At 53.1% G+C, this 27,260-nt stretch overlaps 1 protein-coding gene across 3 annotated transcripts; it reads right to left on the bottom strand.

Moving 5' to 3' along the window:
• Positions 1–17,826: 17,826 nt before the first annotated feature.
• Positions 17,827–27,244, bottom strand: EGLN2 (egl-9 family hypoxia inducible factor 2). Of its 3 annotated transcripts, XM_081108131.1 has the most exons (7): positions 27,151–27,236; positions 26,648–26,712; positions 25,018–26,108; positions 19,564–19,683; positions 19,006–19,142; positions 18,748–18,815; positions 17,827–18,475 (listed from the first exon to the last, which is right to left on the bottom strand). In XM_081108131.1, the coding sequence occupies exons 3-7, from the start codon at positions 25,858–25,860 to the stop codon at positions 18,420–18,422; spliced, it is 1,224 nt and encodes a 407-aa protein (XP_080964257.1). In that variant the 5' UTR covers positions 25,861–26,108; positions 26,648–26,712; positions 27,151–27,236; the 3' UTR covers positions 17,827–18,419. The 3 variants fall into 3 exon arrangements, with proteins under 3 accessions (XP_080964257.1, XP_080964256.1, XP_080964258.1); XM_081108130.1 differs by lacking the exon at positions 26,648–26,712 and having other exon boundaries at positions 27,151–27,237; XM_081108132.1 differs by lacking the exons at positions 19,564–19,683; positions 26,648–26,712 and having other exon boundaries at positions 27,151–27,244.
• Positions 27,245–27,260: the final 16 nt, after the last annotated feature.

Below are 27,260 nucleotides of genomic sequence, written 5' to 3'. Positions count from 1 at the left end.
AACATTAAACTTCCTGATTTTGACAATAGTACTGTCATTATATTTAAAAGTGTCCTTGTTCTTAAGAAATACATACTAAATTGAGAGGTAATGGGGCATTAGGTCTATAGCTTTACTCTCAAATGGTTCATAGAGAAATAGAGGAAAGAGAGAATTAGATAAAGTATGACAAAATATTAACAATTTGTGAATCAGAGGAAAGTGTACCTAAAAGTTTCCTGTCTTATTCTTGCAACTTTTCATTAAGTTTGAAATTATATCAAAATCAAAAGTTCACAAAAAATTTCTAAGTAGCTTAATTGCATCACATAACAAAATTCAATAATATTTAGAGGAACACAAAAATATCTATCACCCAACAATGTAAAACTCACAATGCCTGGCATGCAATCAAAAATTACCAGGCATGCCCTAGCTGGTTTGGCTCAGTGAATAGAGTGTTGGTCTGCAGACTGAAGGGTCCCGGGTTCGATTCCAGTCAAGGGCATGTACCTTGGTTGCGGGCACATCCCCAGTGGGAGGTGTGCAGGAGGCAGCTGATCGATGTTTCTCTCTCATCAATGTTTCTAACTGTCTATCCCTTTCCCTTCCTCTCTGTAAAAAATCAATAAAATATATTTGTTTTAAAAAATTACCAGGCATGTGTGTGTGTAAAGATCTGTTATTAATGTCAGCCATGTGCCAGGAACATTTCTAACATGATTCATTCGCTTTTATAACCAATTTGAGTTCTGACACTGGGGTAGGCACTGAATTTTAGGCTGGAATGTAAAGTATTACTAGTATGTCCATTTTACCTATGAAGAAACTGAGGTACAGAGATATTCAGTAACCCACTCAATGTCACACAGCTTTTAGGTAATAGAAACTGAATTTTATCCCCAAACTACTAAGCATACTCTTTCTATATGTCACACTGAAGGAAAAAGCAAAAGAATATAATTGGGCCCTGGCAGGGTAGCTCAGTTACCAATACGCCAAGGTTGTGGGTTCAATCCCTGGCCAGAGCACATACAAGAATCAGCCAATAGCCCTGGCCAGTGTGACTCAGTTGGTTGGAGTGTTGTCCTATAAACTGAAAATCTTAATTAAACAACAAGTCGATGTTTCTTTCTTTCTCTCTCTCTCGTCAATTTTTAAAAAAGAATATAATTTGGAAACAGGTATAAAATAATCTAGCCCCATAGGACCCTAATTTTTACCAAATAGAAGCTTTCAGAATTGTATTGTACTGACTGCCATTTTTTAATGTTTTGTTTTTTAATAAATTGACTTTTTATCAATAGTCGGGGTTTAATTCACATTAACAATCAGTTTTTGACACAAATGTTTAAGTTTATAAATAGGATCCTCTCAATACTGATGATTCCGTGTTGAGAAAGGCTGCACATGTTCTGTTTTCAGAAGGATTTTGATTACCCAAGAGGATGCATTCAAAACTCAACAGGTGTTCATGTAAGACTTGTATGTTTCATCATATGTAAATTTCACCTCAAAAAATTGTAAACTAGGAAAAATTCATCTACACGTCCGCACAAAATATAACACAGGAAAGAGAAAGTCATCAGTCACCAGGGAATGGGATTGCCCTGTCACCAGGGAGGAGCTGGCGGATGGAGCCCGGAACCCAGACAGCATAACAGGGAGAAGTCTGCATGTGTGTCCCGGATGCTGGTAGCAGGCAAGCATGGCGGTGGGAGAATGAGCTAGCTCTCTACTGATTGCTGCTGTTTTCTCCAGGACATAAGAAATGGGGTCATCCAGTGAGGTCGGGACAGCCCTGGTGAGGTCAAGACGGCCCTGGTGAGGACGAAACGGGCCCGGTGAGGCTGGGACGGCTCCAGTGAGGTTGGGACAGATAATGGGGACCAGTATAGACTGATGAACAGGGGTAGATACAGAGGCAGAGCAGCATTGAACAGACTGTCAAACTATAGTGGGAAGCCTGAGGAGGGTTTGGGGGGGGGGGTTAAGAGATCAACTGAAGGACTTATATGCATGTATATAAGAATAACCAATGGACACAAGACACTAGAGGGTAGGGGCTGGGGGAATGTCGGGGGGGGGGGGGGAAGGAGACATATGTAATACTCTTTGTAATACTTCAAGAAATAAAAATTATTAAAAAAAGAAAAAAAGAAATGGGGTCATCAACAGAGTGAGGTGGGAAGAAAGGGTCTTGAAAGTTGGAGGGGGCAGAGTTGTAGGTCAAGGAGAGGCCGATTCGAGATGAGGAGGGTTCGGGCAGTCTCCATCAAGCCCCTCTCAACCCAGTTCTAGGGTCAGAGGAAACTAATGTATGGGTTGGAGTGAATCCAGTACTGCCCCGCCCCCAGAAGGAGGGGTAGATGCTAAGAGAAACCAGAGCTACCTAATCTCTTAATTAAGCCTTCACGCCTTGGCCAGGACCTGCCCTTAACCGGCTTTTCTGGGATTTCAACAAGAAGGGGCCCCCCTCTCTCTCACCATGTGCCTGGGACCCAGGGTGTCAAATTCCCCAAGATCTACCAGCACTTCCTCCTCCACCCCCATGGGGATGGTAAACCGACCTGGGGAGGCGGGGTGGTTCCAGGTACTTTCACCACAAGCATCTTTGCCACAGCGTTTTTGCTGCCAATGTTTTTACCACATAATAAACTGGCTGTAAGGCAATGTTGCCATAAGTTCACAGCAAATAATAAAGGGACATTAATAATGACATAAGGAAACATGAGAAATGAACAACAAAATGCATGAGGCTTTATTGAGAAATGCAAAATATTTTATTACATTTAAAATGCATGTGTGCTGCACTGGCTTGGGTGGTTCAGTTGGTTGGAGTGTTGCCCCGTGCACCAAAAGGTTGCCAGTTGATTCCTGGTCAGGGCATATGCCGGGTTGCAGGCTCAGTACAAGAGGCAGCCTATCCATGTTTCTCTCTCTCCCTCTTCCTTCCTCTCTCTCTAAAATCAATCTTTCCCACTGCAGTCTCACTGGTGGAGGAGAGAGAGAGAGAGAGAGAGAGAGAGAGAGAGAGAGAGAGAGAGGCCATAGAGAACTAGAGACAAAATAGAGAGTGAAAGACAGAGAGAGAGAGAGACATAAGGAGAGGCAAACACTGTTCTCAAAACTGCCTGGTACTGGCACAAGAATAGGCATATAGATCAATGGAATAGAATAGAGAGCCCAGAAATCGGCACGAACCAATATGCTCAATTAATATTTGACAAAGGAGGCAAGAACATACAATGGAGCCAAGATAGTCTCTTCAATAAATGGTGTTGGGAAAATTGGACAGATATATGCAAGAAAATGAAACTAGACCACCAACTTACACCATACACAAAAATAAACTCAAAATGGATAAAGGACTTAAATGTACGACAGGAAACCATAAAAATTCTAGAAGAATCCAAAGGCAACAAAATCTCAGACATATGCCGAAGCAATTTCTTCACTGATACAGCTCCTAGGGCACTTGAAACTAAAGAGAAAATGAACAAATGGGACTACATCAAAATAAAAAGCTTCTGCACAGCAAAAGAAACCATCAACAAAACAATGAGAAAACCCACTGTGTGGGAAAACATATTTGCCAATGTCATATCTGATAAGGGCCTAATCTCCAAAATCTATAGGGAACTCATACAACTTAACAAAAGGAAGATAAACAATCCAATCAAAAAATGGGCAAAGGACCTAAATAGACACCTTTCAAAAGAGGACATTCAGAAAGCCAAGAGACATATGAAAACATGCTCAAAGTCACTAATCATCCGAGAGATGCAAATCAAAACAACAATGAGGTACCATCTCACACCTGTCAGACTGGCTATCATCAACAAATCAACAAACGACAAGTGCTGGAGAGGATGTGGAGAAAAAGGAACACTTGTGCACTGCTGGTGGGAATGCAGACTGGTGCAGCCACTATGGAAGACAGTATGGAGTTTCCTTAAAAAACTGAAAATGGAACTCCCATTTGACCCTGTGATCCCACTTCTAGGAATATATCCCAAGAAACCAGAAACACCAATCAGAAAAGATATATGCACCCCTATGTTCATAGCAGCACAATTCACCATAGCTAAGATCTGGAAACAGCCTAAGTGTCCATCAGTAGATGAATGGATTAGAAAACTGTGGTACATCTACATGATGGAATACTATGCTGCTCTAAAAAGGAAGGAACTCTTACCATTTGCAACGTCATGGATGGAACTGGAGAGCATTATGCTAAGTGAAATAAGCCAGTCAATGAAGGAAACATACCACATGATCTCACTCATTCATGGATAATAGAGACCATTATAAGCTTTTGAACAATAATAGATACAGAGGCAGAGCTGCCTCAAACAGATTGTCAAACTGCAGCGGGAAGGCCGGGGAGGGTTGCGGGGCAGGAGGTAGGGGGGTAAGAGATCAACTAAAGGACTTGTATGCATGCATATAAGCATAACCAATGGACATAAGACACTGGGGAATAGGGGAGGCTGGGGGACTGTCTAGGGCGGGGGGAAAAAAAGGACACATATGTAATACCCTTTGTAATACTTTAACCAATAAAAAAAATAAATAAATAAATAAATAAATAAATAAAAATAAATAAAAAAAATTAAAAAAAAAAAGGAGAGGCAAAAAGGCATAGAGGCAGCGATCGGAGAGGCAGAAGCAAAGGGAGACACACAATTTCAGAGACAAACTGAGAGAACCAGAGCAGTAGGAAGAGCTGTGGAAACAGGCCCTGGGGAATGAGAAAGTCCTGCTCAGGACAGAAAGGGACTTGCCCCAGGTCATACAGACAGTCAGGAAAACAACCAAGTGCTCCAAGCAGGCCCATTCCCCTGGCCTATCAGTTTGCCACCACCACACAAACCCATCTCCCACACCCAGACTCAGGGCCTGGAATAGCAAAAGTGTAAAGGCTTTGCTCCGCTCCAGAGCCAATGCCCACCACGGACCACAGTGAGAAGAGCTGGGGTCAGCCTGCTGGCCGGACTGGTCCAGGAGGGCAAAAGTGGCTCCCAAGGGCAGCATTCCAGCTGACGGTGAGCCCAGGGAGTACACACAGGTAAAGCGGGAAGATGGGAGGGGGTTAAAAGTCACTGGGAGAGCCCTAATCGGTCTGGCTCAGTGGATAGAGCCTCAGCCTGAGGACTCAAGGGTCCCAGGTTCGATTCCGGTCAAGGGCATGTACCTTGGTTGTGGGCACATCCCCAGTAGGGAGTGCGCAGGAGGCGGCTGATCAATGTTTCTCTGTCATTGATGTTTCTAACTCTCTATCCTTCTCCCTTCCTCTCTGAAAGAAAACAATAAAATATTTTTTAAAAAAAAAAAGTCACTGGGAAAACAAAGGAGGAGGGGTAAAGGGGGTGAACGGAGATGATTTAAAAGCAGCCCCTAAAATGAAAAACAAAAATCACATGATTATATCAATACTCAGTAGGGGGCGTGCAGGGGCAGTCCTCGCCCCGATTCCGCCTCTGCAGAACCTAATTGCCCCTCAAGACCCCGCCCCTGCCCACCTGGCACCCTGACCCTCACTCGCACACACCCTGCTACTCCTCCAAACCCCTCCAACTCTGCCCCATCCCCAGTGGTACATCTTTCCGAGCCTCCTGGACTGGTGCCCCGCCCGCACGCACCGACGCCTTTTCCAGAACTTGGGGCGCATGAAGGACTTCATCGCCCGCAGCGTCCGCGACCACCAGGCTTCCCTCGACCCCAGCTCTCCCCGAGACTTCATTGATTGCTTCCTCACCCAGATAGCGGGGTAAGCCCTGCCTGGAAGTCCCACCTCGGGTCTGACCGGCTGCCTTGTCTCAAACCAACAAGGATCTCGGGTTGATCGGCTTTGGTATGATTTCCCGGAGCCATTCGGTGCCACTGCCCATTAACAGCTAATCATTAAGGATCTGTTGATTGTGAGCCCTGCGGCTTAGATTTTCCTTGCCCCGACCTGCCGCGCTCCCCAGATCCCCCGAGGAAAGGAAGTTAAACAGAGGAGTGACTGAGCTAGCACCCACCAGCAGTGACAGAGATCTGGGGGAATGGGGCGCACAGGCTCCGCGCCCGCAGTCCTGGCTCATATCCCCACCCCTTTCCCCCAACAGAGAAGCAGCGCCCGCTGAGCCATTGCCACATGGACACCCTGCTGATGGCCACCCATACCTTCTCTTTGGCGACACCGAGGCCGTGGGCGCCACACTGTGTACGCCCTCCTCATGTTCCTGAAGTGCCCAGAAGTGCAAGGTGCGGGCGCCAACCCTCTCCTGGAAACCCAACCCCATTAAGCCCCAGCCCCGCCCAGTGTGACTGATAGTCCGAACCTCCCGCAACCAAACCCCCAAACCCCCAAACCCACACGCAGGCTGATCCCACCCACGTGGCTCCCGCGGTCCACGCAGCCTGCCCCACCCCGACCCCACCCCGCCCGCGGGCCCGTGCTTTGCGGCCCACCTCTGCCCCTGCCCTTCTGCCCCTGCCCCCGAAACCACCGAGCCGCCCAGAGTCCGGCCAGAGTCCGGCCCCGAGCCTCAGCCAAAGGGCCTCCCGGAAACCATGACCTCCCACACAGTCTGGCCTGGCCACACAGCACTGTCCGCAACCCCTTCTGCCCAAACACAGCCTCTCAGTCCATCCCGGGACCCTGGCCTCCAGGACAGAAACCGCCAGGGTTCTTGCCGCCTGCCCCACCCCAGTCTCTCAGCGCCCGCCCAGTCGACCCGCTCGATCCACACTCCAGCGGGCCTGGTCCTTGAAGCCCCGCCATGAATTCCATCAGGGTCCGGGCCAAGCAGTCCGAAGCCCCTTCCGCACCAACCCTTGCACGAATCAAACTCTCGCCCTCACCGCCCTCTCTAAACGCAACCCCTCCTCCCGCCCCGAGGTTCTGGCTAACCCTCACCAGCACCCCTGCAGCAGCACCCGGGCTGGGAAGCGTTGACTGGAACACACACACACACACACACACACACACACACACGCACACCTCTTCCCAACCCAGCAGAGCCCGCTCCCCCCTCCCTTGACTGGAACACACACACACACACACACACACGCACACACACACACACACACACACACACACCTCTTCCCAACCCAGTAGAGCCCGCTCCCCCCTCCCTCGCCAGTCTCGCACTAGAGGAGACCTACCGAGTAGTCGGAAGCTGTTGGCTGCGGGCTCTGGGGGACCGAATAGCCACGCCTTACACAGATGCGGTAATCCGCGAGGTACAGCAATTCGCTGGGTCATCCCTATGAACTTGCCGCACCCAGCATTCAGGACACGACCTTTCGCGGCTTCCTGTTACCCAAAGTGCTCTGGGCACCTGACAGATGACACTTGATAGCCTAAAAAGAGGCATCCCAGGCTCTTGCAACCGGCATCCGGCATCCGAGGCTCCGGCAAGAAGGATCCCAGGCCCCGGCAAGAAGGATCCCAGGCCCTAGCAATCTACCCCCCAGACCTTAACAACAAGCTCAGCGATCCCTAGCAACAGACCTCTGAGGGCCTTCAATCCAGAACCTCAGCCCCTGTCCAGGACCCCATCCCTCACCATAGTGGACTGGACCTGGTCCGAAACCCCCAACCTCATTCCCATAACAGGGTCTGAGACTTCATCCTGGGGATCCCCTGTGCTTAAAAACTGTTCTCAGAGACTCACTTCCTCCCCAGAAACCCCAAATCTGTTCCCACAAGGAGGGGTATTCCACATCCCTGCTTCAGACCCTAGCACGTTTCCAGCATCCATGATTGGGAACCCCCGACACCCTGATGGAGTTCCATGCTGCACACACCTCCTCACCAAGCTCCCAGGACCCCCAGCCCTGCAGAGTGGAAATCCCAGTTGGGCAACCTACCAGCCCTTCTGCACCACTGATCCTGCCTCCCACACCGAGCACAAGCATCATCCCCCTCCTTAACACAGTCCTCTATGACCTCAGCCAGTTCCTGACCCCCCAAGAATTCAACCCTAATTTTTTTTCTTTTTTTCTTTTTTTTTTTTTTGCTAATAAGTCAAGAAAAGCCCTGCCTTCATGACCTTCTCAGCCGGTGAGAGCACTGGGGACAAAAGTCAGCCTTTCAGGCCCCTCATTCCCACCCACATTGATTGGCCAGTCCTCCAAACCCTCTCTCTGTATCCCACCCGTCCTCAGTTTGGGACATGCAGAGACATCCATTCTCCCTCCTAACGCTTCTACAGGCAGTTAATGCCTGAAACCCTTGTGGAGGGAGGTTGGGAGGCCCGAGAACTTAACTTGGAAGTGGTGGCTGTCAGTCTCTCCACTGGGTGGCGCTGGTGAAGTGGGCCTAGTTTTTCTTGGCTTCCATCTTTACCCTACTGGGAAAAATATTTCCTGTGCAACTCAGTATTAGAAAGAAAAATAAGTGGGGGGGCTAATAACAGGTAACTTAGTATATTGTATACTGTGTGCCAGGCGCTGCCTCTGAGGACTGCAGCCAGACCCCAGCGCTGACATCTCCAAAGCGTATGGCCTTAGATATGTCACTTCACCTCTGTGCTTCAATTTCCACATCTATAAAATGGAGATAATGATAAGGCCCACCTCTTGGAGTTGTGATGAGGATTAAATTAATTAATAGCTGTATAGTGCATGGCACATAGTAAGACCTACATAAGCATTATATTCTCGTTGCTTTATCTGCATTTACCACTCACAGCAACCTATTGAGACACTATTATCATCCCATTTTTAATGCCCAGAAACTGTGGTGTGCCCAAGATCACAGAACTAGTTATGGCAAAGCCAGGATGCGAACCCATGAAGTTGCATTTGTATCAGCCATTCTGGTCCAGGATTTACTTAAAGCATTTTTTCCAGATTTTTAGCTGGGTGGTCTGTGACGTCCCCCAACCGTTATCCACATATGTTTTCCTCTGGGAATTTGGAGCTGGAGCACCTCACCCCATCTTACGTCATCGCTCCCCGACCTCCACCTCCGCAGGACAACCACTGTGGCTGGGCCAGTCCTTGGTGCGCATGCGCTCTTCCACCGCCATCCGGCAGCGCTTCTCGCGGCAGCCGCTGGGGGCGCCGGAGGACACCCACCTGACCCCTCAGCCAGGGTCTCTTCAATTTGCCGCAGCCCTTCCAGCTGTGCCGCTGACACCCGGGCCCTTCCAGACTCACCCCTAGAGGTGGTTCTACCCCTCTCCCGGGTCCACTGTGCCCCCATCCCTCTCGCTGTCACACTCGCTTCCCCTCACTTTGTGCCTGCCACGTTCCCACCCCGCAGGGAGGTGCATGCCTTGTTTTACCCACAGAACCCTATTACTCACCCTTTTGGGAGGCTTTGTATCATTTCCTAGTAAATTATAATACATGCAAACCTGCCGTGGCTGAGTTAAAGGGGGGAAGATAGCCCCCTAGGGTAGAAAGAAGGGAGATCTGGCTTGCAGAGAGAGAAGACACCTAACTGTGACTCGTTCTACCCTCACCCTTGGGGTGGCTAGAAATTGGGAGAAATTGTTACCTGGAGATAGACTGGAATATAGAAGCCGTGAGGGCCTGAAGACAGAGAGGCAGAGAATCCAAGGCAGAGAAAAGGACAGCAACCAGCCCTAATGGTTTGGCTCAGTGGATAGAGCATCAGCCTGTGGACTCAAGGGTCCCAGGTTTGATTCCAGTCAAGGGCATGTACCTTGGTTGCGGGCACATCCTCAGTAGGGGGTGTGCAGGAGGCAGCTGACAGATGTTTCTCTCTCGTCCTCTCTCATTGATGTTTCTAACTCTCTATCCCTCTTCCTTCCTCTCTGTAAAAAATCAATAAAATATCTATTTTTTTAAAAAAAAAAAAAAAGGACAGCACCTAGAGAAGTACCAACAGGCCTGCAAGAGATACAGGGTGCTGTACAAACATGGAAATGTAAGCAGAGAGAAAGCAAGATGGAGAGATATAAACAGAGACTGAGAAATAACAATTACTAACACACAGTGCTTCCTGGTTACACAGAGTTCTAAATTTCTCATTTAATCTCCCTATGAGGCAAAACAATATTATACATTTTTGGAGATGAGCAAACTGAGATTCAGAGAGGAAGTGACTCACCCAAGATAACAGCAGAAACGGGCAGAGCTGGGATTGGAACACAGACATTCTGGCTCCAACACGGCTCCCCTCAGTCTCACAAGGCAGAGACACGGAGGAAAGCAGAGACTCGCAGACTGAGAAGCAAGGAGGCAAAGACAAGGAAAGACACAAATGACCAGAAAACACAGAGAGGAAGGGCAATGAAAGCAGAAGTGAGGCACCAGAAGGCTGAAACTGTCCCCCATTTCTCACCCTCTCGGATTATTCCTTTGTCTGATAATTCCTCCCTTTGGGGCTGGGATAGCAGCCTCAGGCCGGGGCCTCCCTGGCATCCTGCTGACAGTAGCTTTTATCAATGGGCTTCACTGAGCCAGAGCCAGGCAGAGTGGGGCTGAGAGGCCTACCCTGAGTGGGGTCTCCCCAAGGCCGTCCAGAAGCTGGGACTTCTCTGCTGAGGTGAGGCATACAGGCAGTCCCCACAGGGGCACCCTCTCCCCAATCCCTATGCTGTTCTGACCACAGGCCAACCATAGAGTCTGCCCCAAGGCCCAGCCATGGATGCAGAGGTGCAAGGAAAGAGGGAGAGACTCAGAACTCCTGAGAAAGATGGAGAGATGGCAGAGAGAGAGAGAGAGAGAGAGAGAGAAGAAAGAGATCGTGAAAACCAAAGACTGGGAGCGAGACAGAGAAGAGAAGCATTGAGAGAAAGGGAGAGACAGAGATGCCCAGAGAGAAAGAAGGCAAGGAGATTCTAAAACAAAGAAATTAAGAAGGAACAGAGATGAAGAGAAACAGAGACCTGAGAGAAAAAGAAAAAGGGATATTGAGAGACAGAAGCCTCAAGAGCTGAGACACAGGCCCGGCCAGTGTGGCTCAGTGGTTGAGTGCCAGCCTATGAACCAGAAGGTCATGGTTTGATTCCTGGTCAGGGCACATGTCCAGGATTGCAGGCTCAATACCCAGTATGGAACATGCAGGAGGCAGCCTGTCAATGATTCTCATCATTGATGTTTCTATCTCTTTATCTCTCTCCCTTCTCTGAAATCAATAAAAATATTTTTTAAAAAAATAAAAAGAGGTGAGACACAGACAGACAGGAAGAGAGACAGTCTCAAGGATCCAGCAAAAGACAGAGGTTGAGAGAAGTAGAGTCTGAGTTAGAGACAGAGGCAGAAATCAGAATGACGAAAGTCATGCATTCATTCAACAGTCACTGAGCGCCCAGTGTGTGCTGAGCACTATTTTAGGTGCAGGAGATACAGAAGTGAACAAGACAAAATGCCTGCTCTTGAAGACACCCTAGTAGAAAGGATTCATTAGAGAGCCTGACAATGTAGTTAAGGGAGGGCATGCTTGCTGCACGCAACTAACCCCGCTGCGTGTGGAGTCAGCGCCCTACCCCACAACCCCTCCTAGCCACTAGGTTCCTAGAAAGAAAAAGGTTGGCAGGTAGAAAAATCCACAACAGAGAGAGAGACAGAGGCAGAGGCAGGGAGACAGGGAAGCACAGACTGGAAAATTAGGTAAAGACGAATGAGAAAAGATATAGAGGGAGGGGGGGAAACATATTGAAGAGAGAGCAAGAGATAGAAAACAGACATGAACAGAGGCAGACACTGGGAGTAAAACAGAGAAGAGAGAGAGAGAGAGAGAGAGAGAGAGAGAGAGAGAGAGAGAGAGAGAGAAAGAGGGAGAGAGAGAGAACAGAGAAACACCGAGAATGAAAGGGAAGAAGACATTGAGAAATGAAACGAGAATCAATAAAAATAGAGACACCGAGAGGCACTCCCTCCCAGAAACAAGCCCAGTCCTAGACTCTGCACAGCCCCACACCCTTTCCTCAGGTCTGGGCCCTGTGCCAGGCACCTGGTGGAAGGCTGGATCTGGCAAAGCACGGGCAGGCAGGCGGGGGGGCTGCATTCCTGAACAGTCTGTTCCAAGTACTGACTCAGCCACATCCCTCCCTACCACTGGCCCATCCAGGCCTGGGTCTGGCCCACACCCACAGAGTCCGTGAGAATGATGACCAGGCCTTAGGGTGGAGGTGCCCACTGCGAGGCGTGGGGGACTGGCGTCCAGGGAGGGCAGCAGCATGGGCATAGGACATTTGGGAGCACCTGGGAGCCATTGGGAATAGTGATGGCAGGAGGTCAGGGCAGGTCATAACTATGGGTACATGAGGGGCCAGCATGTGGGAGGGCACCCAGGAGTCATGAAGAGGCACAGAAGTGTCAGGCCGATGGGCACTAGAAGCTCAGCGAGCATCTGGGAGGCAGGTACAGCAGACAGGGCTCCAAGTGCAATGGGCATGGAAGTGACAAGGGCTCAGGTGTGAGTCCCTAGGAGTCACAGTCACAGGCCACAGGAGTGCCAAGCTAATGGACACATCACCTGGGGTAGTTTTAGAAGTGTATTTAGGAGTCATGCACCACTTAACTACTGAATACGCTCTGGGAAATGCGACGTTGGGCAATTTTGTTGCTGTGGGAACATCACAGCATGCCCTTACACAAACCTAGATGGTACAGCCTACTAACACGCTAGCTAGGCTGTATCGTATAGTCTATTGCCCCGGGGCTACAAGCCTATAGAGCATGCTACTGTCCAAAAACAACAGGAGGTTAAATCAAGCACAGAGAATAGACACGGAGATGTATGAGGCTGCTGTAGGTATAACACAGCATGCTGTTTTACAGCAAACTTTTAAAATATATTTTTATTTATTTCAGAGAGGAAGGGAAAGGGAGAGAAAGAGAGAGAGAGAGAGAGAGAGAGAGAAACATCAATGAAGTGAGAGAGTCACTGATCAGCTGCCTCCTGCACGCCTCCTACTGGGGTTGAGCCTGCAACCCGGCATGTGCCCTTGGCCGAAATTGAACCCGGAACCCTTCAGTCCACAGGCCCACACTCTATCCACTGAGAAAAGCCAGCTAAGGGTACAGAAAACTTTTTAAAGTTGAAAGTGTGCACTCTAAATTAATGATTTTTAAAAGTATAGTGTAGTAAATGCACAAATCAGTAATTTGGTCATTTATAACCATCATTAAGTATTAAGTTCTGAACATAATTATACGTGCTATATTTTTATACAGCTGGCAGTGCAGGTTTGTTTACACCAACATCACCACAAACATGTGAGCAATGGGTTGAGCTATGACCTTACCACGGCTACGGCATCACTGGGCAATAGGATTTCCCAGCTCCATTATAATCCTGTGGGACCACCGCTGTATATGTGGTCTATTGTTGACCTAGACATCGTTCATCACTGCATATCTGTACAGCATACAGTGTTCAGGGGTCATGGGCTCAGGAAGATTCAAGAATGCACTCCTACAGGCCAAATTAAGACGGACCCAAAGGTGCTAAAGGCTCAGAAAGTACAATGCAATGACACAGAAATGCTAGTGCATGAAAGTTGCCAAGTAGGGCAGGCTGAGGCCGGTACAAAAAGGCCAGGCAGCCCTGGCCGATGTGGCTGCGTTGGTTGGAGCGTGGTCTGGCACATCAAAAGGTCTCGGGTTCCATTTCTGATCAGGGCACATACTCAGGTTGTGGGTTCTATCCCTGATCAGGGCTCATATGGGAGGCAACTTATCGATGTTTTTCTCTCACATTCATTCTCTCTCTCTCTCTCTCTCTCTCTCTCTCTCTCTCTCTCTATCAATAAAAACATATCCCCGGGTGAGGATTAAAAAAAAAAATTTAAGGCCCAGCAGTGTGGCTCAGTGGTTGAGCATCAACCCATGCACCCTAGGGGTTGTATTCCTGGTCAGGGCACATGCCTGGGTTGCGGCTGGGTCCCCAGCAGGGGACGTGCAGGAGGCAGCCCATGGATGTTATCTTTCACAGATGTCTCTCTCTCTCTCCCTCTCCCTTCCTCTCTCTCTAAAACCAATTACAAATAATACAAATAAAGGCCAAGTGTAAGATACAGCAGTGCTAGGGCTGAGGTGGGATGACCTTGGATCGGGGAACCTGGGGAAGAAGCAGTCACCGACGCCCTGCCCCGCCCTCCCGCCCCCCCCCCCGCCCCCGGCCCCCCACCCAAGGGCGCAGGCGTGGAAGATGAGGGCACCGCGACCACAAGAATCGCAGCGCTGCTGTTGCTACCCCTCCTCCTGCTGGCGCTCGCAGGCAGGCGAGGCTGAAGTGCGAGCACTGACAGAGCCCGCCCCACACCCCCTCGCCTACCCCCCCGCCCCCGCCCTCACCCCCGCCCTCACCCCTGCCCACGCTTCCTCCCCTGCCCGGGAGCTTGCAGCTGCTGGAGCCCGGGCAGACCTTGCCCCTAGTCTAGAGGCAGTGCTGACAGTGGGTGCTGGTACACAGTTCTGGATTCGTGGGGGTGGGGCTGGGAGCTGGAGCTCCTGGCTCTCTGAATGAGGACAGCTGAGGGCTCGATGAGAGGCTGCGGCGTTCAGAGAAAGGACATTGGGTGGGGCGGGAGGCTGGGGCCTGGACTGCTGGTAGTCTGGGAAGAGGAGCGGGTGGGGTGGGGGAGTCAGATCTCGAGGGAAGGGGGACGGTGGGCCTGAGCTCCAGGTTAAAGGCGGAGTTGCACTACGCTATCCCCAACCCCATTCCTGGGCCCTGAGGGAGGAGCCTGAGCAATGGGTGGGGAGAGGGGAGCGGAGGTTCTCCTGGTTCGGGGGGGGGGGGGGGGGGGATGCTGAGGGTCCAGATGCCTAGATCTGTGGGTGCAGGGGCCTGGGAACTGGACTCCTAGATCCTGAGGGAAGGAGAAAGCGGGAGCCTGGACTCCTGGGCCTGAGGGAAGAAGCTGGCGACGTGAACTCCTGAGCCCGGAATGAGAGGCTGAGACGGGAACTCCAGGGTCTGGAGGAGGAAGGAGCTGTGGGCCGGCTCTGGGGTCTGGGGGTGGCGGGGGGAGGAGCTCCCCAGGACCCGCTGAGCACCGCTCCGTGTGTCTCCGGCCTCAGGCCGGTTCACAGTGCGGCGGGGCCGCGCCCGCAGTGGTGCTGTGCGGCCACGCAGCGCTAGGGGGCGCATCCGAGCTGCCGGCGGGTACCTTCTGGCCACAGGGCCATTGCAGTCTTTATTTTTTGTGTGAATCCTCAACCGAGGCTATATTTCCATTGACTTTTACAGTGGAAGGGAGGGGAGAGAAAGAAACATAGACACATCTGTCGGTGGCCTCCCACAGGAGCCCCACCAGGGCCGGATGGAGCCTGCAACTGAGGCCCGCCCGACTCCCTTCAGTCCGCAGGCCGATGCTCTATCCACTGAGCCAAACTGGCTAGGGCCATAGCAATCATGAAACGCTTCCCAGAAAGTGAGGCTGGGAGGCGGAAGAGCAGGCCTGGGCACCGGGTCAGGGTGATAAAGGGGAGGGGGCAGCGAAAGGGGGCGGGGCCCAGCAGAGAATCAATGTTCAGGAGCGCAAATGGCGAGGTGGGGCGGAGCTGAAGTGTAGGGTCCAGTTCGGGGTCTGGTTCCTCCAGCAGCAATAGAAGAGCCAGAGAGCAAACATTGGTCAGGGATGGGGACCAGCAGAGGTGGGACCAATGTAGAGAGAGGGTGGGGAAGGCTGGGATGGCAGCCAAGCGGTCTGGAAAAGCAGCTGAGCCAAGGGATACCAAGGAGTCGGCCTCTGGCTGGAGGAGGGCCAGGGCCAGCTCCCAGGCCGCCCCCTTCTGCCCTACCCCCAGGCATCAGGTCTCCTTTCTTTTTAAATATATTTTCATTGATATCAGAGAGAAGAGGAGAGGGAGATAGAAACATCCATCGGCTGTCTCCTGCACGGCCTGTACTGGGGATAGAACCAGTGACCCCGGCACACGCCCCAACTGGGGATAGAACCAGTGACCTCTTGGTTCATGGGTTCATGCTCAACCACTGAGCCACACCGGCCAGGCTAGGCATTGTTTTCTATGGGGCTGCCCTGGAGGACGCTGAGCAAATTTACACTCGAGCGCTTAAATGGGCTGGTACCCCTGCGATGGAGGACTGTCCTGGAGGTGGCTTGTTTGCTTGGCAAATTTGAGCCACCATTGCCGCAGCCTGTGTAACATGTATCTATTACCTGAATCAGAACTGGGACATCAAGGTAGGGTGAGGGGCCTGGTGTAGGTGTAGCCAATGGTCGGAAGAGGCCGCTGAGTGGAAAAAAGCCAGGAAGTCCAAGAGCTAGCTGGAGGCAGCTTTATAATCTGGTTGTGTTCTCACTACCAGGAGCCCTGTTAGAACCTGGGGGCTACTAGATAATGCCCACGTATCTAATGTCATGTTTCCTGGTCTTGGGAACCACTATGGCTACGAAGATCCAGAGTTTCTGAGGCTTCTGGACTTCAATGACAGCTTTCCCATCAAGTTCCAGATGGGCGAGAGCCCAACCTATGCCAAATGCTGAGTACATAAAACTACCTAGAGTGGATCATTAGAAGAGGACTCAGAACCTTGGAATAGAAGTTATAGAATTTATGACATCAAGGTCCAATCTCCCCGCAGGGAAACTGTCTTGCTCGTCCTATTGAGATCCTGTCCCGAAGTGTACATTTTACCCTCCTTCCTGGACGGGCTCCCTGGCCTACACCACCGAAACTTCAAGGAGCTTCATGATTTCATGGACTGCTTCCTAGATCAAATGGATAAGGTGCAGGCCCCTGCTATCCTAAACTCCACCCATGCCACCCACAAAGAGGCACCTAGCACTCAGCAGCAGCCCTCTCCTCTGTTCGCAGGAACAGACTCAGAGTTACTTCCAGGAGGAAACTTTGGTGGTGACCACACATAACCTTTTCTTCAGCAGCAGAGAGACCACAGCACCACCCTGACCTATTGGCTTCTCCCCCTTCTCAAGTTCCCAGAGGTGGCATGTATGCCAGCAGGAAAGCCCAAGTTGAGAGGGTTAGGGTTTAGGGATGGCTAGGGATGGGGAGTGGGTATGTGTGTGTGTGTCTCACACACTTCATTGGACCCAGACCACATGCAGGTGAAGGTGGACACCATGGTAGGTCTGGCACGCTTCCCAAGGTTGCCCCACACGAACACACTGTGGCAGAAGAGCCAGGACTAACGTTGGGACTGTCGTGTGCCTTACCTTCAATGCCCACCTGCATGGCCACTTTCTGCCCAAGCTGTTCACCGAGCTTGGGGATTGTGCACAGGGCTGGGGAGCTCCTGTTCACTGAGATTAGCAGACATGAGCGTATGTGCAGTCCTGGGAGCAAGAAATAAAGCTTCCCTTCCCAGTGGCTTCTACATGAAAGGCAACGAAAGGCAATCTTGCCAAGTTCATGGGCACTTGCACATTCCCTTTAGGGCACCTTCATGATTTCTCTGCTTGTGTGTCTGCACATGGGACCCTATCCAATTCAAGAATCCATACTGTTTCAACTCCACCAACTTTCTGGATAAGGGACAGTTTCTTCATGCCCTTTGCCCCAGTTATGGGCCACACAAAAAGGGGGCCAGCTTGGGCAGACCCTAGGATACATGGGGTGCTTACCCTTAATCTGTGTCCCCAGGAAAGTGGATGTACTGGGTGCAGACCTGGCCTGATCAGAGATCCTCCTCTTCCTCACCACCATTCTGCAGTGGTTCTGTCCGCTCCTTGTGGGGAGCCCCACCAAGGACCTCACCCTGCAGTGCACCAGGCCTTGGTAATGTCCCCTTCACTTTCCAGTTCTACCTGGTGCCCCCTGAGGTCCCACTCAGCCACCCTCTGCTCACTGACTCTCAGACCTTCTTACCCCCTTTGTTTAACAAAGGCCATGAATTGCAGATGGAGGCATGTCCTTGCCAAGAGGAAGAGGAGGAGTCAGATATGTGCAGCTCTGAGGTAAACTTTTATTTCTTGGCTGACAGGACTTTCACACCCATACTCCTCCCAGCACCTTTTACCTGCCCAAGCAGCGGCAGCCTAGTCCAAAGGGTGCCATGGCCAAGAGGGTTGGGAGTCATTTCACATTCTAAGCTGGAGGAGTGAGGGGGCTTGCAGGTACTCCCCCTACAAACCTTTGCCAGCAAGAGGCCATGACTCACCTCAATCCCAAATTCTGCATCCTGGTGGGAGATGATAATGCCCCCTTCCAGCTCTCCACACCTTAGAGGGGCACGACTAGACAGGGCAAGACACAGGCCCCCAGCTCCAGTAAAGGTAGCCCCCCGGTACTGGCCCCTGCCCAGGTCACAACCCAGGTCCCATCACACAGGGCAGCACAGGTCTCTCCCCTCCTTGGTCCTCAGCAACTAAGGGAACCCTCCACACCAGGCAGGACATAGGCAAAGTCGGAAGCAGCAGCGGTGGCGGGGTAGGAGCAGGCACCGAGACTGGTAGGCCGCTGGCCAGGCAGCACCAGCCCAGGGCTCTCCTGAAATCAAGGCAAGTTGTCTGTCCATGCAGCTCTGGGGTTGGCCACTAGGTGGGCGTCGTCGGCTGAGATACAGGTACTTGAACACCTTTCTGTCCCGATGCTGGTGGGAGGGAGGGGGACAGGAGATAATGAGTCAGCAGGGACAGGACTAAGAGGCTATGAAAAAGCTGGGAAAGGGAGGAAAGGACCAGAAGAGATGGGGCTCATGCTGGGGTAACCAGGAGAGTGGCTGACTAGGAAAGGTGGGCAGAGGTAAGGAAAAACGCAGTGGAACTCAGTAAAAAACTGAAGTGGATGAGATGGCTAGAGCCCTGGTGAAGTTGTGGAATAGGAAGGACTTGAGGGAGGGGACACCATTTGGGAAGCAGGTACCTAGCTGATACTTGTCTTTGGCTGCAGCTCGCTCCTTGGCATCAAAATACCAGACAGTGATGGCGTACCTGAGGACCAGAGCAGTGTTGGAAGGCAGTTAGAGATCACTTTTCTTCAGTTCCAGCCACCATATCCACAGTGACACTAGAGCCTACCCTGAGCCTGGTTCTGTTCCCACCTAGGTCCCCTCTCAGTACTTCATCGTGTCCTAGTCATGCAGGGGGAATTCCTGAGCGTATCCCAGAGTATGGGTCATACCTGGTGGCATAGGCTGGTTTCACCTCGTGGGGGTTCCGCCGGTCAGACCAGAAAATAAGCAGCCGGTCAAAGAGTGGCTCAATGTTGGCTACCACAGGCCGGCCCTCAGGGAAGATCTGCAGCAGGCCGCCATGCACCTGAGGGCAGACCAGAGGTTGAAGCAGGAGGCTGGCACTTACTGTCCCCAGGAGCCCACCAGGGGCATAGCAGCTGCACACAGCACTCCCTCCCACCATTCAGCCTCTTAAAAATGAATGCCAACCTAGAATCTGCATTACCATGGAGATGGGCAGGAAACTACTAAAGAAGAGAGGAAATAGAGGGGAGGATTCATTATGCCAGGGCCTGAGCGGACTGCACCATTCCTCGAAGGAGGGACCTTTGCTACCACACAGCTGGAAAGGAGGTGCCATTCTCCAGGAGGAGCCAGGGGCCAGATTGCCCCACCCCCAGGTGGGTAGAGAAGAGGAACCAGAGAAGGTTAGCAGCTGAGCTGGAAGTGGAAACCCAAGTGGATGCACACCATACCCCCCCCCCATCCCCACCCCCACACCCTACCTTGATGTCCCAGTTCTGATTCAGGTAATAGATACATGTGATGCAGCGCCCATCACCGTGGGGATTGTCAACGTGCCTCACGTACCCCAGCCCATTGCCTGGATAACACGCCACCATGGCCTGGCAGAGACAGATTGAAGTAGTTTACTGGGGCTAAGCAGAGACATTTGGGGAAGCAGCCATTACCTCCTCTTTCTCAACTCTCCCTGCTCATCTCTGACTCAGGTGTCCAAACTTTCACCTTTTTGAGCCAAGCCCCCATCCACCAGAAACCACAGCTCCAGGGCCTCAACAGCCCACACACACACACACACACACACACACACACACACATATACACTCACACTCACACACTCACACACACAACTTTTACCCTTTTTAGCCAAACCCCCATCCACCAGAAACTACAGTTCCAGTGCCTCAACAACCCATCACACACACACACACCACACCACACCACACCACCACCACCACACTACTACCCCTAGAGCCGGCACCCAGAAGGGGCTCAATGAGGAACTGAGGGTTTCATTTTTTAAAGATAACCAGACCCCACCTCAGACATTTCAGCAGAATAAAACCAGTGTCAGCATTTTCTGGCATGCAGCGATGTGGCTTCATAGCCCACACCAGGGGTTCTCGCCCTTGGCTGCAGTGTAACCACCTGGGACACTGATACCCAGGCCCACCTTAAAAGTTCTCATGTATGCGGAGCCTGGAATTTTTAAAGGTTCCCCAGGTAATTCTAATGCATAGCAATGTTGAGAACCACTGCGCCTGACCACAAAGAATGCCTGCTAAGTAAATTATGTCTCCTACATATTTAAACAAGTGTCGAAACCTAGAGTGTGACTAGAACCTGAGATCTAATCCCAACTCCAAGGATAACTAGCAGGGTAGCCCTAGATAGTCCTATCACCTTAGCAGGCTCCACTGCCTCATCTGTAAAATGGGGCTAACAATACCCGCTCTGTTTACAGCCATGGCATTAACCCCTCTGAGAATCTAATGCTGGAGGTTCCTGACCACACAGATCTAATAGTTAGGACTAATTCAAGGTCTTGTGCAGGTTTCTGTGTGCACAGGTCTAGCCACAAAGTTCTCACCTCCTCTCCCTGACAGCTGCCCCTGCCCTGGCCAGCCCTGACCATGCTGAGGCCTGGGCCTAGCCACTTGGGGCCTATTTTTCTCATCAAGGAACTGAGGGAAAAGGTGGATGTGGTATGAGGAAAAGGGCCCAGGTGTCCCTACAGACCTAACACACAGGTTCATCTTAGAGCTGCCACATGAGCTGTGATGTCAGGGGAAGGGGGAGGGGGAGGGGTCTCCAGTTCCTCATCCATGACATGCAACTGACAGCTATTTCACAGGTTGTTGTGGGAGCTGAACAAGATATAAATGAGAAGGCACCAAGTGCCTGCCACATGATAGAAAGCCAAAGCACAGGCTGAAATCACATTTTTTTAAAAAGTCCCAGTCCTACCCTCTGCCCAAAGCCACTAAAAGGGCTGCATGAGGCAAATAAGGAAGCACTGACATCAAGATCCTCCAGCTCCTCCCCAGCTGGGGACCATCTGTCTTGACACCTTGACCCACAGAGGCCAGATCAGACTGCTGGCTGCTACTCCCACTAACACTCAGCTGTACCTATAGGCCACACAGGGGAAGACAGCCCTGAGATAAACATTCCTGATCAAAAGGATCAGTGGTTAAAGCCTCGACCTGTGAACTGAAGGGTCCCAGGTTGGATTCCAGTCAAGGGCATGTACCTTGGTTGCAGGCTCAATTCCGGGCTCCGGGTTAGTGTGTGTGCAAGAGGCAACCAATCCATGTGTCTGTTTCTCTGTGTGTCTCTCCCCCTTACTTCCACTCTCTCTAAAAGTCAATGGGGAAAATATTCTCAGGTGAGGATTAACAACAACAAAAAAGGGTCAGTGTCTGATGCTAAAACAACTTGCCAAGGCCTCCTCCCAACACACCACTCCCAGGGCTCACCCCAGCATGGATGCACACCGCTCTGCATGAAACACGTGCACCCGATCCACCTCAGCACCTGCCCTAGGAAAGAGGCCAGAAGAGCTGCCACCAGGTAAGGCAGTGGAGAGCACTCTTCCTTCTGGCGGCACCAGGGCACAGCAGTGAGCAGGCCCCAGGTCCAGAAGGAGTACCTTCTTTGCACTGTTCACTCCACACATGGGTCAGCGCTCTGAGCAAGCACCTCGCCAGGAGGAAAGAGCAAGCTGTGGGCCAGGCGGCCTGGAATCAGTGAGTCACTAATTAGGGACGGGCAAGGCCTCCCCAGTTAGAACCCAAGCAGAGATTTTGCTGGTCGTGCAGGAGGAGAGGGAGGGGAAAGGTCCAGTGCTGCAACCTCTCCCCCAACAAGCCATCCCCGTACAGCAGCCAGAGGTCTTTTTCTCCAGCTCTTCCTTGTTCAAATCCCTTCAAGTACCCACTGCATCCTGAAAAAATAAAATATACAAACTCTTGCCCTAGCTGGTTTGGCTCAGCCTGTAGACTGAAAGGTCTCGGGTTCGATTCCAGTCAAGGGCACATGCCTGGGTTGCGGGCTCGACCGCCAGTAGGAGGCTTGCAGGAGGCAGCCAATCAGTGATTCTCTCTCACCATTGATGTTTCTATTTCTCTCTCTCTCCCCTTCTTCTCTGAAATCAATAAAAATATATTTTTAAAAAAATACAAATTCCTGACCACAGCCTCCAAGGACACCAGCCACCGCTCACTCTGCTCCACCCTCTCCGCCTCCTGACTGTTCCCTGCCCAGGCCACCCTCATCCCAAGGCCTCTGGACCTGCGTGGAGTGCTCGGGGCTGATTTTCCACTCCATCCCTCAGGAGGTGAAATCAACACAGGTACTTGTTTACCTAGTACTGGCCCAACAGGCAGCCCCAGGGCAGCCCCAGGGCAGCCTGTCCCAGTGCCCAGGAGAAGCTCCTGCCCAAAGCACTCCTCTGGGCCTCAGGGCCTTCAGCCTCCTGCCCTGTGCACCTCACTCAGGACCTCCCACCGTGGAGCAGGGACACCCTCTGGAGTCTGGCATGGAACAGGATTTGTACACGAAGGCTGGGCACAGAAACAGGCCCTTTAAGGCCCGCTTCTCCCCACATACACACACCATAGGGAGTGGAGGATGGAAGCCTACTCTGGTCCCAGAGAAGCATCTACTTCCTCCCCCGCAAGGGAAAGGGACAAGCAAAGTGACACGGAAATGTGGAAATCTGCTCCTCACCCTTCCACCTCAGGGAAGGGACAGCTGGGATCAGAGCCAGGAAACTGAAGAGTTAAAGCCTATTGGTAACAAGGTGCCCAGAGCCCCACCACACACACTCACACACTCAAATCAGAAGCTGGAGACTGAGCCAATGACAGCAGGCCCCACCGCCGAGCTGCTCTTAAAGGGGCAAATCAAAGCAGCCAGGCCCTCTGGTCGTCCCAGATGCCAGTGGGAGTCAACTCTCTCCCACCTACAGGCCAACTGAGCAAAGGGACGAGAGAGGAAGAGGAGGGAAGACAGGAGAACACAGGCGCTCCACTCAGAATGATCCAGAGCAATCAGTGCCCCCCATCACTGTGGCCACCCATCCCAGCACCCTGCACTGTCTCCCTGCAGAGCCTGGGGAGGGAGCCCTTTGAAAGCTGGAAGCCTGGAGTGGTTGTCTCTTGGGGGCAGGGGAGGGTCTGAGAGGAACTCAGTGATTGGGTTGGCTCCTCCCCTCCCTTCTCAGTCCAGCCTGGCTTACCTCCCAGGATAATACTTCCCTGGTTTATCTCCTAAGAGTCACCTAGGGCTAAAAAGACCCCCCACCCCCAATTCTAGCCAGGGCCCTACCTACAACCACATCCAAGGCACCAAAAGGGAAGAGATCTGTCCCTTCTACCCTACCCTGCCCTCCTAAAACATCACAGACTAGTTGGAGGCTTAACCTGGTTTTCCTATCCTGTGGATGAGCAAAGGCTCAGAGAAGTGTCCCGCCCTGGGCCATTCAGCTCTTGTGGTCCACCCCCACCTGCAAGGATGGGAAAGCCTGAGGTGAGGCTGCTGAGCACCCTGTGGTCAGGGAAACTCCTACTAATCTCCTGCGAGCCCAGGGAGGGGCCGCCTCTGGCTCTCCAGCTATCAAGTTAACCGGAGGGAGAGGGAAGTAGGACAAGTTCCAGCTGGGGTGGAGAGGATACTGGCCTTGGCCCCAGGGGAGGCCTGGTTCCGGAGCCAGCTCCAGCCTGAAAGAGAAGCTGCACAGGGGCAGAATGGGAGATGTGATCTAAGAAAGGGAGGGACATCAGGCGCACAACTTCATGCCCAAAGGGCAGAATACAGCCAGCCTGTGCCATCAGCCAGGCATCACTGGTATTGTGCAGTGGGCACTCCCTACAGAGCCTTGTCCAATCTACACCCAGCCTTGGGCTCAAGGCCAGGGCCCTCACACCCCTCCATGAAGAGCAGTATCGTGTCAGCAGGCCTGAAAGGCCCTATGGACCATTGTCCAGTGCAGAGCTCCTGGCCCAGATTCTAGATGGGCAGCTGGAGGCCCAGGAGGCCCTGACTCCATAAACTCCAACCAAATCAGCATTTTCCTTAAGAAAATGATGTAAAATGGCAGATTCTGAAAAAGGCTCAGGGCCCTAAAAATATTAATAACTACTACTCTAAAGAAAAAGGGACCAAGAAGAGACACAAAGGCAGGTCGTCAGGAACAGATCTGAGCCGGACAGGGATACAGTGATGGGCAGACAGGACAGATCGGATGGAGAACAGGGACGAGGATGGGGTGAAATGGGAACGATGAGGACAGGACCACCACCCCAGCCAGCACATAGCTACCCAAGGCCACCTCCAGGAAGCCGTCCTCGACGCGGATACCACACTATCGCACACAGAGCACAATGTAGTCCAGCACCAGGAGCGGCAGGCAGCACCTCCTCCCTCAGCCTGGCACTGACCTACTGCCACCCGCCGCCCTCCACCTCCTGGTTCTCCTGGCTGGGAGGCTGAGTGGACAGCCAGAGACAATGGGGACAGAATGAATTAGACAGACAAGCCAGCAGATAGTGACAGATGAAAGGATGGGGGACCAGAAAAGGATGCGGACAGGGACATCTCTATGGGCTGCTCTTGGTCGGGGGCCCATGAACAGACATCAGGAGCCTGTGAACCCCACCATGGCCCATGCACATGTGTGGGGCTATGAATGTTCAAGAGAATCCCTGGTAAGATCAAAAAGCACAAAACCCTGGTTTATAGGTGCACAAGCTATGGCCCAGAGGGAGAAAGCACACAGACCTCTAGAGTCCCCATAGGGAGTGAAAGCCCAAAGCAAATTCTAACAGTCCCTCCACTGAAGCTGCCTAAACCCTTCTGTGACCCCAGAAGTGTCTCCAAACCCACTGGTGCTCAGAGGATGAGGCATCCAATGACTGTGTGCTGGGCAGCCTTACCTTGGTGCGCCCATTGATGACGTAGCTGCCCAGCCGCCCAGTGCAGTGCCGGATCACAGTGTCCACGTGGGTCATGAGGGCCCCGATGCTTCGGCAGCCTGGCTCGTGGCCTTCCACCCAGGCGATCTGGTCCCCGCGGATGCTGCGTGGTGGGATAGCCCGCTGGCTGACCAGCTGCCCATCACGCAGGCGCCCGCCCCGCTTCAGGGCCTCTACCTCCGCCAACACGCGGCCACCCAGCGCCGCCCCCAGGAAGCTGTCCTTGACACAGATGCCATAGTACCGCATGCAGGGCACGATGTAGTCCAGAGCCAGGCGCTCAGGTGCAGCAGGAAGCTCCTCTGCCCTCAAGCGGGCACTGGCCTCACCATGGCCATGGCTATCGCCATTGCTGCAGCCCAGGCCACCTTCCCCCTCTGCCTGCTGGTTCTCCTGCCTGGCCCAGGGCCGCTTGCTGGGTGCGGGGGCATCCCCACCATCCTCTGCCCATTTCCGCTTGGGGGCCTCAGGCCGGGCACCCTGAGCTGCTAGTCGCTGGCACCCCTTAGTGACCAGTGCCGCAGCACCCTCACTCTGCAGTGGCTGCAGCTCGCCACCACCCTGCCCACCAAAGCCCTCCAGCAGGGTGCTGGCTGAGGTGGAAGTGGCTGAGGCTCTGGGGATCCCACTGCCTGCTGAGGCCTCAGCAGGTGCTCCTGGACGGTGGTAGGAGGGTAGCAGGGGACATGGCAGGTAGCTCTCCACCCCCATCCTGGACCGGCCAGGCTCCAAAGGCTCTGACACAGAACCCGGCAACTGAGAGAGAGCCTGACTCAGGGATTGGGACTGGCACGGGCTGTCCATGGCAGCAGCGTCTTCATCCCCCTGGCATGGAGGGCACGGCCTGGGCCCATGGTGCCACCCTCCTCCGCTGCCTCCTCCTCCTCCACTTGATGCAGCTGGGGGCCGGGGTGGCAGGGCTGGCCGGGCCTGGCGTGGGGCAGGGTGAGGCAGGGCAGGTGGCAGCAGCTCTTCTTGTGCCCTGGGGGTGCTCGCTGGTCCCCAAGTCCTCTGCTGTCCCTAGGGGCTTGGGAAGGGACCTGTCAGGGTTACTGGAGAAAGAGATGGAAAAAAAAAGAGATGTTTGAGGACCTAGAGGCAGGCTGGCTGGGGAAAGGGTGGAGGGTGGAGGGGCAGTAGAAAGGCAGACAAACTTGACAGTTGAGACCAAAAAAACTGAGCCAACTAGGGGGTGAAGACCCCTGGAATTTGGGGGGGGGGAGTCACTGACAGATAAGAGTCAGGGGGGACAGGTGGAGGAGTAAAGCTGGGTAGATGACCCAAGACGGAGGACTGCGGGGCCAGGGGAGAGAACCACCTCAGGTGGGACAGACGGACAGAAAAGAGGGAGGGGCCTGAGTAGAAAAGCACCGCGAGGGAGTGGGGAATAGAGCGAACAGGGGGATCCGCCTGGGAGTTCCAGAGTCACACAGAGGGAATGTGGGGGTCCACAGGCAGAGGAAACTGGGGAGTCCAGAGACAAAGAAAACAGAGGGCGGGGGGTGGGGGGGGCAGACAGAAAAACCGGGGAAACGCTGGGAGGGAGGGCCTAAGACAGCCGGACAGACCGGGGTGGAGGGGTCGACCTTACCCCAACGAGAGGAAGCCTGCTGGGGGCTGACACACATCCAGACGGAAGGGAGGTCCTGAGACAGACTGACGGACGGAAGGGAGTCGCAGGAGGAGGGCTCCCCAGCGACAGGGAAGGGCGGATAGGGTTCACGCACCGGGGACCGGACTAGGGGAAACGAGCGCCCCCTACCAACCAACTCCCGTCGCTACGAGCACGGCGGCCCCGTCGGGGCGCAGCTGGAGACGGAGGTCGGGCCTGAGCGCCGCTCGGACCCCTGCCCACTCCCCTCCCCCCGGCCAGCTCGCGCTCCCCGCTGCCACCTCAACCAGCGCCACGGCAGGCACTCAACGTGCCCGTCGCGCGATCCCTCCCCCACGCCCCACCCCCATTCCTCCTCCCCAGGGTCGCCGAGCTCCGCCACCACGGGCCGGAGCGCGCCCCCACGCCCTGCCCGGCTCGCGCCGGCGCCCCGACTCCAGCACCCTTTCCGCCCGCCCCCTTCCCTCCCGAGCTCTCCTCACCAAGCTTTTTCCTCCGACCCCGGCGCCGCCGTTTGTTCCAGCCGCCCTGCGCCGCACAGCTCGCCATACCCCGCCCCCACCGCCCCTGACGCTCCGCCCCCGCCTCTCCG

Source organism: Myotis nattereri (assembly GCF_964212035.1).
Source record: "Myotis nattereri genome assembly, chromosome: 15".
Lineage (NCBI taxonomy): Eukaryota > Metazoa > Chordata > Mammalia > Chiroptera > Vespertilionidae > Myotis > Myotis nattereri.
The sequence above is the reverse complement of the archived record's forward strand: the minus strand, read 5'-3'. Positions and strand labels throughout refer to the sequence as shown.